General features: G+C 42.4%; 1 protein-coding gene across 6 annotated transcripts in view; it reads right to left on the reverse strand.

Moving 5' to 3' along the window:
• RTTN (rotatin) overlaps positions 1 to 13,288 on the reverse strand; it is a 118,559-nt gene that overhangs the window by 34,757 nt on the left and 70,514 nt on the right. For all 6 annotated transcript variants that reach the window (XR_014790169.1, XM_084849965.1, XM_084849967.1 and 3 more), the window contains exons 33-37: positions 12,848 to 13,040; positions 10,452 to 10,534; positions 8,013 to 8,121; positions 6,743 to 6,941; positions 4,378 to 4,468 (exon numbers count right to left, since the gene is read on the reverse strand). Coding sequence is in view for 5 of the 6 variants with exons in the window: in XM_084849965.1 (XP_084706091.1) it covers positions 4,378 to 4,468; positions 6,743 to 6,941; positions 8,013 to 8,121; positions 10,452 to 10,534; positions 12,848 to 13,040 (675 nt within the window). In the remaining variant the exon portion in view is untranslated. The remainder of the gene's footprint in view (positions 1 to 4,377; positions 4,469 to 6,742; positions 6,942 to 8,012; positions 8,122 to 10,451; positions 10,535 to 12,847; positions 13,041 to 13,288) is intronic.

A 13,288-nucleotide genomic window follows, 5' to 3' on the forward strand; every position in this document is an offset into this window, starting at 1 on the left:
AGCAATACTATGGTCCTTGGAGAGCATCTATCTAGCTACCATGGCTAATAGTTGCTGATTGAGCCCTCCTATATGAATTTGCTTTTTTAAAAACAGAGTCATCTTAGCTAGTGAACATCATCACAATTTATTTGTGTCGAGTACTTCTGATTGAGAGTGGCCTCCTTCTTCATTTGGCTTAATTGTACCTCACAACTGCTAGGCCTTAGGGCTGCTGTTTGGCTTTTACCAACCCTCCAACCTTATACCTCATACAGGGAAGGGGCTGATGAGTTCCTTGTCAAGGGGTAGCAGGCCCAGTACTCTTTACCAGGAGCATGACAGGCAGAAATTCAATACGTGCAACTTTACCTAGCATATGAGGATAGAAACAGTTTTCTATCTGTACTTCAGCTGCAGGGCCCCTGGGAGAGGAATGCCACGTCTGGCTTTATTTAGTAGCTCTTTTGGTTAGAGCAACATTTCTCAGAATTAAAACTTCCTTAAAAGTATAAGTTAAATGTTAACACACTCTGAGATCTGGCCTTTCCAGAGTTTTCCCTGACACAGCCACTGTCCAGGACTGTATAAGCATTGATATTTCTTTACTAAACTGTAGGATTTCTTATTTGAGAGACAGAGGGTAGTGTCCCTCAAACACTATGAGATATGGTCTCTTAATAACTACACATCCCAGAGTTCTTTAGGGCATGCTGGTATTTTTTGTGCACCTGGAAATCAACAAAGCAGCCAACAGTATGATAAAAAGTTATTTCAGAATTCTGATATTTTAAAAGTAATGCTAAATTTCCTAAAATAATAATCACCATTTCATATTAAAATACATACATCACAATATTTCTTTACTGGATTAAATGTGTGTTTTTAAAATGTATGGTAAGTACCACTGTGTGAATTGTTACCCTTCTAAATGGTGTGTGATTTCAAATTAATTATGATGTTTCTTCCTTTTTCCACTGAGTTTCTCATTTTCAATTTCAAGTTTGCCTGATCAGGGCGTTGGAGGCACAGCCTTGTCAAAATGCGATCAAATTCAATTAACAAATACCTTTTAACATGTTGTGTTAAAGGCTTTCCATGTTCACTCAAGCTCCAAAATTCTGGGTGGGAAATTACAGCTGTTAAGAGCCTCACCCTTAACAGATGTGTTATTTAGGCAATATGGATATGGCCCATATTTGGGCCCAGTGCTCTTCAACATTTTTATTAATGACTTGGAGGAGGAGGTGCAGGGAATGCTGATCAGATTTGCAGATGACACAAAATTGGGCGGGATAGCTAATACTTTGGAAGACAGAAACAAAATTCAAAGTGATCTGGATAGACTGGAGCGCTGCGCAGAAAACAACAGAATGACATTTAATAGGGATAAATGCCAAGTTCTGCACCTAGGAAAAAGAAACCAAATGCACAGTTACAAGATGGGGGATATGTGGCTCAACAACACTACAAGCGAGAAGGATCTTGGAATTGTTGTCGATCACAAGCTGAATATGAGCCAACAATGTGATGTGGCTGCAAAAAAGGCAAATGCTCTTTTGGGCTGCATTAATAGAAGCATAGCTTCCAAATCCCGGGAAATACTAGTTCCCCTCTGCTCAACACTGGTTAGGCCTCATCTAGGGATGGCAGAGAATTCCACCACAGATCTCGGTGAGGCCGAATGCCAGTGCATTCGGCCCCCCGAAATCTGTGGCAGAACGGTCTGCCACCCCCCCGCGGATCCCCCCCGGGACGAGACTTACCTGGGGCGGATCTTCCGGGCAGCGGCTGCTGGTCTTCTGACCGGCTGCCACCGCCACCATTTGCAGACTTGTGGGTTTTTGATTTTTTTTTCAAGATGTGATAGGCTACGTAAAGATTTACGTAGCCTATCATGGCTGGGTAAAAAAAAAAAAAACCGTGTACGCAAATGGCGGCGGCTATGGCGGTTGCCTTTTGCGTCCCTTATTTTTGGTGTCTTAGTCTACGTAAATATTTACGTAGACTAAGACAGCGAAAATAAGGGGAACGCAAATAGCGTAGCGGGCGCTATTTGCATCCCTTTTTGATTCACCGTTTTAGCCTACGTAAATATTTACGTAGACTAAGATGGTCAAAAATAAAGAATGCAAATGGCGGCGGCCATAGCCGCCGCCATTTGTGTACGCGGGTTTTTTGGGGGGGTTTTTACCCAGAGCCCTCCGCGGCCGGAAATCCGGCTGCGGATGGCTCTGGCCTGGGCCTGGCTGGCTGCTCCGCAGAGCCGCCGCAGAGCACAGCCGGCCATCGAGGATTCCGGGGGGAGGAACGGAGTGCCTCCCCCCCTGTCGAGGATTCCGGGGGGAAGGACGGAACGCCTCCCCCCCCATAAACATAATCCGCGGAAAGGTAAGTACATTTCATACATCCCTAGCCTCATCTGGAGTATTGTGTCCAGTTCTGGGCACCACACTTTAAGAAGGATGCAGACAAACTGGAGAGGGTTCAGAGGAGGGCAACAAAGATGATCAGAGGACTGGAAACAAAGCCCTATGAAGAGAGACTGAAAGAACGGGCATGTTTGGCCTTGAGAAGAGAAGACTGAGGGGAGATATGATAGCACTCTTCAAGTACTTGAAAGGTTGTCACAGAGAAGAAGGCCAGGATCTCTTCTTGATCATCCCAGAGTGGAGGACACGGAATAATGGGCTCAAGTTACAGGAAGCCAGATTCCAGCTGAACATCAGGAAAAACATCCTGACTGTTAGAGCAATATGACAATGGAACCAATTACCTAGGGAGGTGGTGGGCTCTCCCACACTGGAGGCATTCAAGACGAGGCTGGACAGCCATCTGTCAGGGATGCTCTGACTTGGATTCCTGCACCGAGCAGGGGGTTGGACTCAATGGCCTTGTAGGCCCCTTCCAACCCTACTATTCTATGATTCTATGGCATGGTGCCCTATCCCATGGCTAGTTCCAGCTTCATCAGTATCTTGGAGCCAGGGGGCTGTCAGTGGCAGAGTGGTGGACCTAAGACCAAGATTTGTCTGTTTACTGGAATAGACTCATGTATCCGGTTAATGAACCCTTGGGGTGCCATGGCACATGCTGTCTGCCGTTATGAATACGCAAGGCCCAGTTGCTGCAGCTTGTCATGTCATCTGAACCCAGGCTGTGGTGGTTATTTGAGCATTAAACAACCCTCACATAACCCACAGTCTGTTTCAGGGTTATGCGAGGGTTGCTTAATTCTCAAATAACCCCCCTGCCACCCAGGTTCAGACAACACAACAGGTAACACCCTGCCAGGCCTTGCATATTCATAATAGTGTCCAGCATGTGCTGCAGCTCCTCACAGGTAAATTAACCCACAGCGGGCTGTCATGTTGTACGACCTGGCGCATGGAGTCTACACAACTGAACCTACCATGCAACTGAAGCTACCATTCCATGTTACAAGTACTGAACTGGCAACCAATACCATCCACAAAGAATGATAGTGTTGGAAGAGACCTTGAAGGTCATTTAGTCCAACTTTGTCGCAGGTGAAGATTTTTTAAAGATTTTTTTTAAAGATTTCCTTTTAGCTCATTAAGTAAGAGAAAAGACAGGACCAAGACTAACATTGTGCTAGTGCCAGCACAACATTGCTTATGATATACAGATATTAAAAGATAAGACAGTCCCCTGCTCACAGGCTTGCAATCTAATAGACTTGGCAGAAAAGGAAAAGAATGTGGAGGGAAGAGGAAAGCAGCTTATTATGATGTTTTTTCTGGGAGGCGGGGGCGAATCCCTTTGGTGGCCCATGGTACCCTGGCCAATGGCAGAGTCTAGAGTGCGCTTTCCTTCAGTTCTGCAGTCCCAGAGTACCTGGCAGAATAGAAATCTCAGGGGACAAACTACTGGTCTCTGCACTGGAGCACAAATGTCCAGTTTGAGCACAAAGGCATTAGTTTTTCTCCTATGGGTATCTCCTTATTTGGCTTTGGGTGAAGTAGTACATGGGGATGGGAAGGTAAAAGGAAGAAACATTTCTCTTTTTTGCTCTGCCCCTTTCTCCTCTACACACATATAAACTGCACATTGCTGTTTAGTATACAAGTGTAAAACTACTAGTCTAGATTCCCCCCAATGGACAAAAAATATTTTTCCTTTCTAACAAGTTGTAGCTTTTTCTTACTAAAACCTAATTTTTCGCACTTGAGAAGCCACATCCTTTTCAGAATTCTCAAGAAAAAAGCACCTATGTTACCGTTTTACTAACAGAAATCATAATTAAACTGAACCAGAAAAATCCCAGATCACTGAATCTATTAAGAAAGAACCCGCCTTTCAGCATTTAAACAGTCTTACATGCAACAGATGTACTTCAATGTAATGGAATTGAAAACAAACATGTGTACAACTAACCTGGATCTTTGCATACTCCATATGAGATGGCTGAGGCAGAGGCGCTTTCATTTCCAAGATACATCTCTCTATTAAGCCAGAATTTACAAGACTAAAACAAAACACGGATAACTGGGTCAGGAGAACAGACATGAGCTTAAACACAGAATGTCAAAATGTAGTCTAGGCTGTCTGCATATTTGAAAAAAAATGGGATACTATAGCTATTCCAGAAGCAAGTGTTTGCACACTCAGATTTCCCCCCAACTCATGTTAGCTGACGCCTTCCCTTGGTGGGAGATCAATGCGCCCTCTCCCTTCCATTATACAGATGACATAATGTGAATGGGTACTCCTTGTGAACATGACAGCCTGATCATGTGAAGTATGTATTGATGCAATTTCTCCCCCTCAAAAAAAAATGTAGGGAGGAGAGAACAAGCTCTTCCGACTTTAATCTGGAGACCATAGTTTATATGACTGTGAAGGTCCTGAGTAACACATCCAGGACTGAATGCAAATTTTTGCCCATGGAGAAAACAGCAGACAGAACAAGGAGAAGGTATGGGATTTCTAACTGGGAACACGATGCAAGGAGAGCTAGTGTGGTGTTAAGAGAGCTGGATTGCAATTTGGAAGACCCAGGTTCTAGTCCCCACTTGGCCGTGAAGCAAGCTGGGTGACCTTGGGCCAGTCACTGACTCTCAGCCTAACCTACCTCACAGGGTTGTTGTGAGGATAAAATGGAGAGGATGACCATGTAAGTCACTTTGGATTCCTTGGAAGAGGGAAAAATGGTGGGAGGTAATAATAATGATGATGATGATGATAATTTAAAAATACTAAAAAAAACTTCCTTGTCCCTTCACTGCTGCCTCAGACAAAATTGACAGCCCCCCACAACTGCATTAAACATTGTAGGGAGTCTAACCATAAATATCCTGCTTAATTTGTAGTTGGGCTCTTATTTACAATTTAGCAATGGCAGGATATTTAAGAGACCCATTTAAGTTATGATCCTCAGGATCTCTCGAGGTCTCATTCAAAGGAAATTGATCCTGGAATAACTGCCCTAGATGTCTTTCATTGAAGGGGACTGCAATATATTGCTGTCAGAAATAGGATATTGTTTCCTTGGAGATTAAGTGTAAGCTGCCATGGTTCAGCCAGGTTGATAAAAATTGCAGCACTTTCAGCACAAACTCATCTAGCCATCAGAAGAATCTGTGGTTGATATGAGTTTGAACCAAGAACTTCCACGTTCACACTTCTAACCACTATATAAACACCTCTAACATCCTATTAGTGTTCAGACTAATCTACCAGAATCTTTCCTGACCTTTCCTCTAGTACTCAGAAGACAACAAGGTATAAATATATCACAAGCCCATTTAATATAAAAACTACTTTCACTACACATAAACACCTTAAATACTTCTACCAATGTATCTGTCAATGTTTGCAAAATGCACTGTTTTCTGGTCTTGCAGTTAGTACAACCTGTACTTGCTGCAGGAATGGGACACAAGCACATTCCACATACAAATCTTGGGTAATGGATACGCAGTACTACTTGTATTTATTTGAAATATTTCTGAATGAGTGCTAGAGGCGATTTATAATAAAACCAAACACAGAACAAAATACAACTAAAATAAAACTGGTAAAATACATAACAATAAAACTGGAGAAACTTTTAAAATCAAACAGCAGCCTTACTCAGTAAAAGATCAGTGGAACAGTACAGTTTTATTAGCCTTCTAAAAGCCAATGACAAGGAAGTCGTCCTAACCACTCTGGGAAGGGAGTTCCACCAGGGTGCTCCCGCATGCAAGTCTCCATTTCAGGTCCCCACCAACTCCACTTCTCCAGGAGGTGGGAAGTGTAACAGGGCCTCAGATGAAGAACATAGGCTCTGGATAGGTTCATAGAGGAGGAGGTGGTTTCTCAAATTTCCTGGTACCAAAGCTGTTTATGGCTTTATAGGTAAAACCTTGAACTGGGCTCGAAAACAAACAGGAAGCCAGTGAAGCTGTTTCAAGTCGGGTGTTAAATGGTTTATAAATCGCGCACCAGACACAGGTCCGTTGGTCACATTTTGCACTAGCTGTAAATAGAAGTATATTTCTTTTTGTTAGTCTCACTTGAAGAAATAACTACTTATCGTTTTGGTAAATGCCCAAGTAAAAGTAGCGGAACTATCAGATATTCCAAATTTGCTCCATGTTTTGAAAGAAGTAACGGCTCTCATGCTTGATTTTAAAAGTTCATTTTGAATTCCCTGAATACACAGCAATTGATCAATATCTGTAACCAAGCTTTGGGTGTTATTTGTCCTATTCAGGCTCTTGTCTGTTTGTAACCTCAGTAGTTATTGATCTCTTACCTACTGAGAACAGTTAGTGTATGTGCTCGCTGAAGAGCAATCCCAGTGTCTTTTGGAGTGACAATCAGCAGGTTGTCCAGCAAGCTGCACATAGCTGAGAGAAGAGGAGGTGTGACCACTGCACACTGATTAGGTCTAATGATAGACTGTGGGGAATCATGTGGACTTGAAGATGCTGTTGTGGTTGTGTCACTCTGACCTAGAACACAAAATTCAGAGAAAGAATAAACATTTAAGTAATATGATTACTTAGAGATGAAGTGTAGATTTTTGTAAAGCACTGGCGTATATTTCTCACCTAGACATGACTAAAGGGGGACCGGTCAGTTTCATTAGATACATGAAACTCCGCAAGAGCTGTTGCATCTGTTGATTCCATACATACACAAACAGCCAGATGTGCTATTGTCAAAACTGAGTTCTCCTCCATTGGGGCAAATAATATGAGAAGATATAGCAATCTATGTAAAAGGCATCAAGAGTGGAGAGTACATACAAGTCCAGGGCTTTTGGAAGTAGTAATGTATGGCTGTGACAGCTGGACTATAAGGAAGGCTGAGCACCAAAGAATTGGTGCTTTCGAACTGTGGTGCTGGAGAAGACTCTTACGAGTCCCCTGGACTGCAAGGAGGTCAGATCAGTCCATCCTAAAGGAAATCAACCCTGACTGCTCATTGGAAGGACAGATACTGAAGCTGAAGCTCAAATATTTTGGCCACCTAATGCAAAGAGAAAACTCCCTGGAAAAGACCCTGATGCTGGGAAGGATTGAAGGCAAAAGGAGAAGGGGACGGCAGAGGATGAGATGGCTAGATAGCATCACCGATGCAATGAATATGAACTTGAGCACACTCCGGGAGAGAGCGGAGGACAGGAAGGCCTGGCATGCTATGGTTCATGGGGTCACGAAGAGTCAGACACGACTTAATGACTGAACAACAACAACAAATGCCAAAATAGGGGGTAGAGTGTGATAGTATAGTTTGTAGCTCTTAAAAATGTAACTGTTGATAAGTGCAAACTAGAAATACTAAAAGTAAACCTGTGTATACAGCTGGATTTGTTTTATCTTCCCCCCACCTTGAATACTGAGAGAGTTTCAAAACTGAGCTACTATGTGATGTATGGAGGCTGCTATTAGGAACAGAATGGGAAGGAAGGCCCTATCCGAGAAGCCCTTTCATATGTATAAGTGGCACTGTGGCTCATGGCCATGATCATCACCCCCCCCCCCCGAATTGTTTTCGTAAGGGTCTCAGTATCGGCTTACCTTGAGCCATGAGTCGATTAACTGGCACTTCACGAATAATACTAATAGGTGGTGAGATGGGTGCTTGTAGTTCCACAGCACACCCCAGAGATGGTGATGCTGAAATAATCTAAGAAGAAGCAGAAGCAAACAAATGAATTGATTTTCCTCTATTAACAAATAATGTTTGCACGGACAATCCTTATTAGCTGGAATCCAAACTGCACCATGTATGAACAAAAAGCACTCTTTGCAGGTAGTGGAGTATTTTAGATTGAACACAGTAAATCCTGCAGGGGATATGCCATAGTGTTTGAGGCCCATAAGGCTCATGGGAAAAAAAAAGATTCCTGTGTGCCTCCTTAGGCAATTTTTGGCAGCAAGAATAGAAGTCAACTGTATTACTCTCTCAAGCAGAGAAGGCAGAAACTGGGGGTCCATATTGGAGAGCTGACTGCCACAACTCTGACATTTTTAAATGGGACAAGAAGAGGAAAGACAACCTGACTGAAATAAAATATAGAGTAAGACATTAGGGAGAAACTGACCAAAATAAGGCAGGAGAAGGGCCTCCTAGTTTGCTCAAATCAAGTTACAGGACTTACCAAAGCCAGCCAACGAGCAAAACACTCTTCAGAGAAAACTCCTCCACAATGCTGCCGTTGTCACGGGGCTTGCCCTGCCCAAGGCATGCAAGAGAATCTTTCTCTTGTGTCATCTCTTAGACCTTAGTTATAATACATTCCTGATTCTGCTTTACATAAGTACAAAAACCATATCTATGACTGTGTAGAGACCATACAGAAAACATTTTATTGGCACCTTTTGTTTTGGATTTCTCAGGCTTACACCTCTTTAATAAAATATACTTTATTTTTTTATTTGTTACCCCATGTGATAGTGACCACCTCTTCTCTCTATCTGTAGGAAGGAAAGGCTCAACAGGTTCTAGAAAATCTACCAAATGTTGCTGGCGTTCAAGTCTGATAAGCTTCACAGTCCTCACCCAAAGCAAAGTACTCTCCAACTGGGAGAACTCTGCCTCAGAGGCAGTATAACTGCATCACAGGAAACTATTGCACGAGTAGGGAGGTGTGCCTGCTTGGCTTCATAAAGCCCTTCTGCATAGAATCATAGAATAGTAGGGTTGGAAGGGGCCTACAAGGCCATCGAGCATGATGCAAGAGGCAGCAGCAGCCGAAAGGCTCTTGGACAGGGGAGTGGAGAGCTAGGAGCTGATGCTCAGAGGGTCAATAAGATCAGGGAAACAAAATGCTTCATAAAGGCAGCACCACAGACCTGCCAATTCTTAGAAGATTTGACAAACTGTAGGAAGAAGGGAAGGTAGGAGGGAACAACAAACTCACCTGTGTTCACTGATCTTTGGATTGCAGCCTATATAAAGTGATTACCTCTATGAGTTTAATAGTTATCAAAACAACAACCTTGCCTTGCCCCAGTTTGTGCTGTTGATAATTTAGGTAATTAAAAGAAGAACTGGGAATTTCAAGAAATTATTTGTAGAAAAGCCCTACTACAGGAAAACATCATAGAAGCTATCAGGTTCTTTATTCCTAAATTGAGCTGCCCAGTTGCTTTAGATTTTAGAACTTAAGAAAAACAAGCTCTTGGAGAAGTAAAAATCAATAATTAAAAATCAATTTCAACTACTTATAAAAATATAGCTTGCTAAGTTTCTCACACCAGCTAAGCCCTTTCCAGTAATGGCTTCCAGTGGGATAGTGGTTGAGCCCGGCCTTTTTTGACATCTAAACTAGAACACTTACAATAGGCATGTAAATCCTACTCAGTACTGGTGGAAAAGAATTGCCTGTAGGCAAGCACACGGGAAGGCTTTCCTGAACTGCATGCAAATGCGTCCTTTTGTTTTTTCAAGCTGCTGATGTATAACACAAATGACTTATTAGTCTGTATAAGTGTAAATTGTTTGTGGACTTCTTTACAAGACTGGTGTACACCAATACAATTAAGTCATTTTGAGAATGATGTTTTTAGAAAAAGAAAGCACTTTTCATTAATCCTTTCCAATAGAAATTACTGAATGGCTTAGGAACATAGGAAGCTGCCTTATACACATTGGTAGCACATTGGTCTATCTAGCACAGTATTGGCAATACTGACTGGCCGTGGCTCTTCAAGGTCCCAGGCAGGACTCTTGTCCAGCCCTACCTGGAGATGCCATGGATCAAACCTGGCACCTTCTGTATGCAGATAGGTTGCTCTACCATGGAGCTATGGCCCTTCCTTGAGTATTATATCTCATACAATATTTTTAGCATTACCTGGGGAAAACATCTCTCTGAGTTTGATTGAACGAAGAACAAAAAAAGATTAAAGGCTAAAATGAAATGTGAAAAAAAACAGAGAAAGTACAATGGGATCCAGTTAAGCAATGTTTAGTTCTGATTACACTAGCAATTTTACTAGGTTTGAACTCACCACAGTGTCAGATGTTGACTGGGAACTTGGAGATTGGCTTTGACTAGATTGGATTCTCAAAAAAGAGAGAGAATCGTCAACATCTGAGGAACAAAAACAGAGAAATCCAGCTTTTTAACAACTCATTAGTCACCTCTTCCTGTCCACTCACAATTTTCCTTCCATTTCTTGGAATGGGGAACAAAAACAAACACGCGCGCGCACGTACACACACACACACACACACACAGGATAAAGTATTCATTATATGCCTTTTCCATATTTGACTACATTTTGAACATTCAGGAAAAATTCTAAGATGTTCTGCATCTATACAAAGATTATAAAAATGAAGAATTATATTCAGCGTGGTATGAAACCGAAGTAAGCACAGAAGGATACTACATTAATGCAAGGCATAGGATCACTACTGTCATGATGAGCCATTTAACGTAGCCTCCCATTCAAACACAGCACTGTAATCAAGAAAACTACTATCAAGAAGATTAATTGCTTTACTGAAGCTTAGGCTCTCAGACTTCTGTATCAGATGACCGAGGGTAGTATCCTATTGTGCCCATGTATTCGTTGGACAGACCAGGTGCGCAATGGGGCTTTAGCAGTTCTCAAAGTAACCCAAAACAAGCTATTTCCAGAATGGGGCAGGTCAGTTGAGCTCACAGAAGGGAGCTCCACTGACCTGTCCTGATATGGAACCAAGCATTTCCGCTCCTTTCCAGGGTTCTTTTTAAAAATACAAAAGCTCCGTTGTGCAAGCAGTGGGTCCTGCAAGCACAACAGAACCAGCATAAGCAGAGTGGCCCTGTTGGATACTACCCAGATTCTGAACCGTTATCAAATTTCAATCATCGATATCGGAATGCTCATCCTCCTCCTTTTCCCTATTAAACATCTATGGTTTGGTTCCAGAGATCCTGTGGTGCACATGGAAAGCAGTTCTGCTCATGCAGGGAATGCCCGTTTTCTCCTCCCCTACCTGTCTGCAGCTCCCACACTGGGCTCCAGAGAGTCACAGGACCCATTGGAGCAACTTTATGTGTTCTTTTTCTCTAAGCAACAACCTATAGTCATCACAGTACCAATTTCTCTTCATGTCCCATTTAGCATCATGTTTCATAGCCATAAGGGCTAGAATCAGGCATTTCCATTTCCACTTGTCATGGCAGATGTCCTTTTGTCCTCTAGGGAGCAACCACCCTTCCTCTCAACTTTAGAGCTTCAGGAGATGAACAGAGATTGCCCTAGCAGTTGCACAGAAATCCCCACCTTCTCCCCAGCTCCAAAGATGGGAGCCCCACCATCCTTTCCTGCCAGGAAAAGCGGAAGTGGGCTTCTTTGGCAACTGAGGTCAAGGCACTCCTCAGCTGAGGATCAGCAAACCAGGTCCAGACCATCACAATATATTGCATGCATAGTTAGCAAGGCCAGCCGAAAATTTTGGCCTTAGCTAGAAAAACTTGTCAGGTTACTTTTAACTTTTCAACACCCTCCCTCCAAAAGGTCACAATGCAAGGAATTCCATATGAGAATTATAAAGATACTTCATCATACCTATGGAAATCATTGACCACATTCTACAAGGAAGAAGTGTTTTCTGAATGAGCTTCTTCCTTCCAGCATTCCTTGCAACTTCAACCTCCTGAGTACTGAAGCTCAAGTGTGGTCCAGGCCTCATAAAGCCTCACAGATAATCAGCCTAGGCACTGGTGCCACATTATGAAGATATATTACTTTTTTTAAGCTGGCTGGAAGGAGCAAAGCCACCAGGCACCCACTGTCATTTCATATAAGAAACCTGGGGTTGCCACACGTTTTAGCAAGGTGCAGACAGTCTGGCTGTTCTTAAAGCATGCCTGTACCATGCACATGTTTTCAGACACCTATTTGTTGCATTCACAATTTATATTTTTCATGGTGTCCACTCTGAAGTGTACATATAAAGTGACCCAGGTTTCCCTTGGAGTGTCGCCATCCATTTCCACAAGTTGAAAGGAGAATGTTTCATGATCCCAATATGGAATTCCTCACAATGCATTACTAAGACAACTGCTTAGAAAAGAAAACTGAAATGCTCACATGATCATAACAGCCCACATATTGCCTTTTTCAGTGTCTTTTCCCCATCATACTAAAGATTCATGCTTTTTGAAGTTCTAATTAACGTTCTTTACATTTCTCCCATACCTCATTATTATCCCTTCACAAAGGGAAGGAATGAATATCCAAAACCTCATAACTGCTTCTTGGATACTGAACCAGATCCAGTTATTTTTTTTCAAGAGACTATTTTAACTTTACTCATAAAAAGGTAGTAATTTAGAACAGTCACACAGTTTAACACATCATTTAAAATTAGAAACTGTATTGACATCACCTAGAATTGAAGCGTCATTTACCATTTATACTATTCTTTTCTGCAGCCAGGCTGTCTCCCAAGGAACAATTCAGATCAAACGTATACCGACCTAGGTAGCACTCATTCACCATCTCATTCAAATGCTCATAGAAGTGGCAATGATATAACAGGGCCTGCAGGGCAGGTTTTCCAGTCAGAGATAGACCAGATTCTTCATCATGCACACAGGGACCCTGGGAGGGGGAGAAGAAGAAAAAAAAAAAACCTTGTCAAAATGTTTCCTTACAGCACTGGTTGTCAGACTATGGGGTGCCCACCCTTCCCATCAGAGTAGGTTTGATCAAAGATCTGTATGTCATGTATGTGTGAAAATGCTACATTATGCAGCTTATTCACAGAATTCAGCTCCCTGAAAACCCCAGCTGTTATTTTTAAAAAGCAACTTTCTCGCCCTTATTGTTGCTGAGATATGCTTGACAGT

Source organism: Heloderma suspectum, chromosome 4, assembly GCF_057233095.1.
Source record: "Heloderma suspectum isolate Gila_16-S chromosome 4, 16-S_ref, whole genome shotgun sequence".
NCBI lineage: Eukaryota > Metazoa > Chordata > Lepidosauria > Squamata > Helodermatidae > Heloderma > Heloderma suspectum.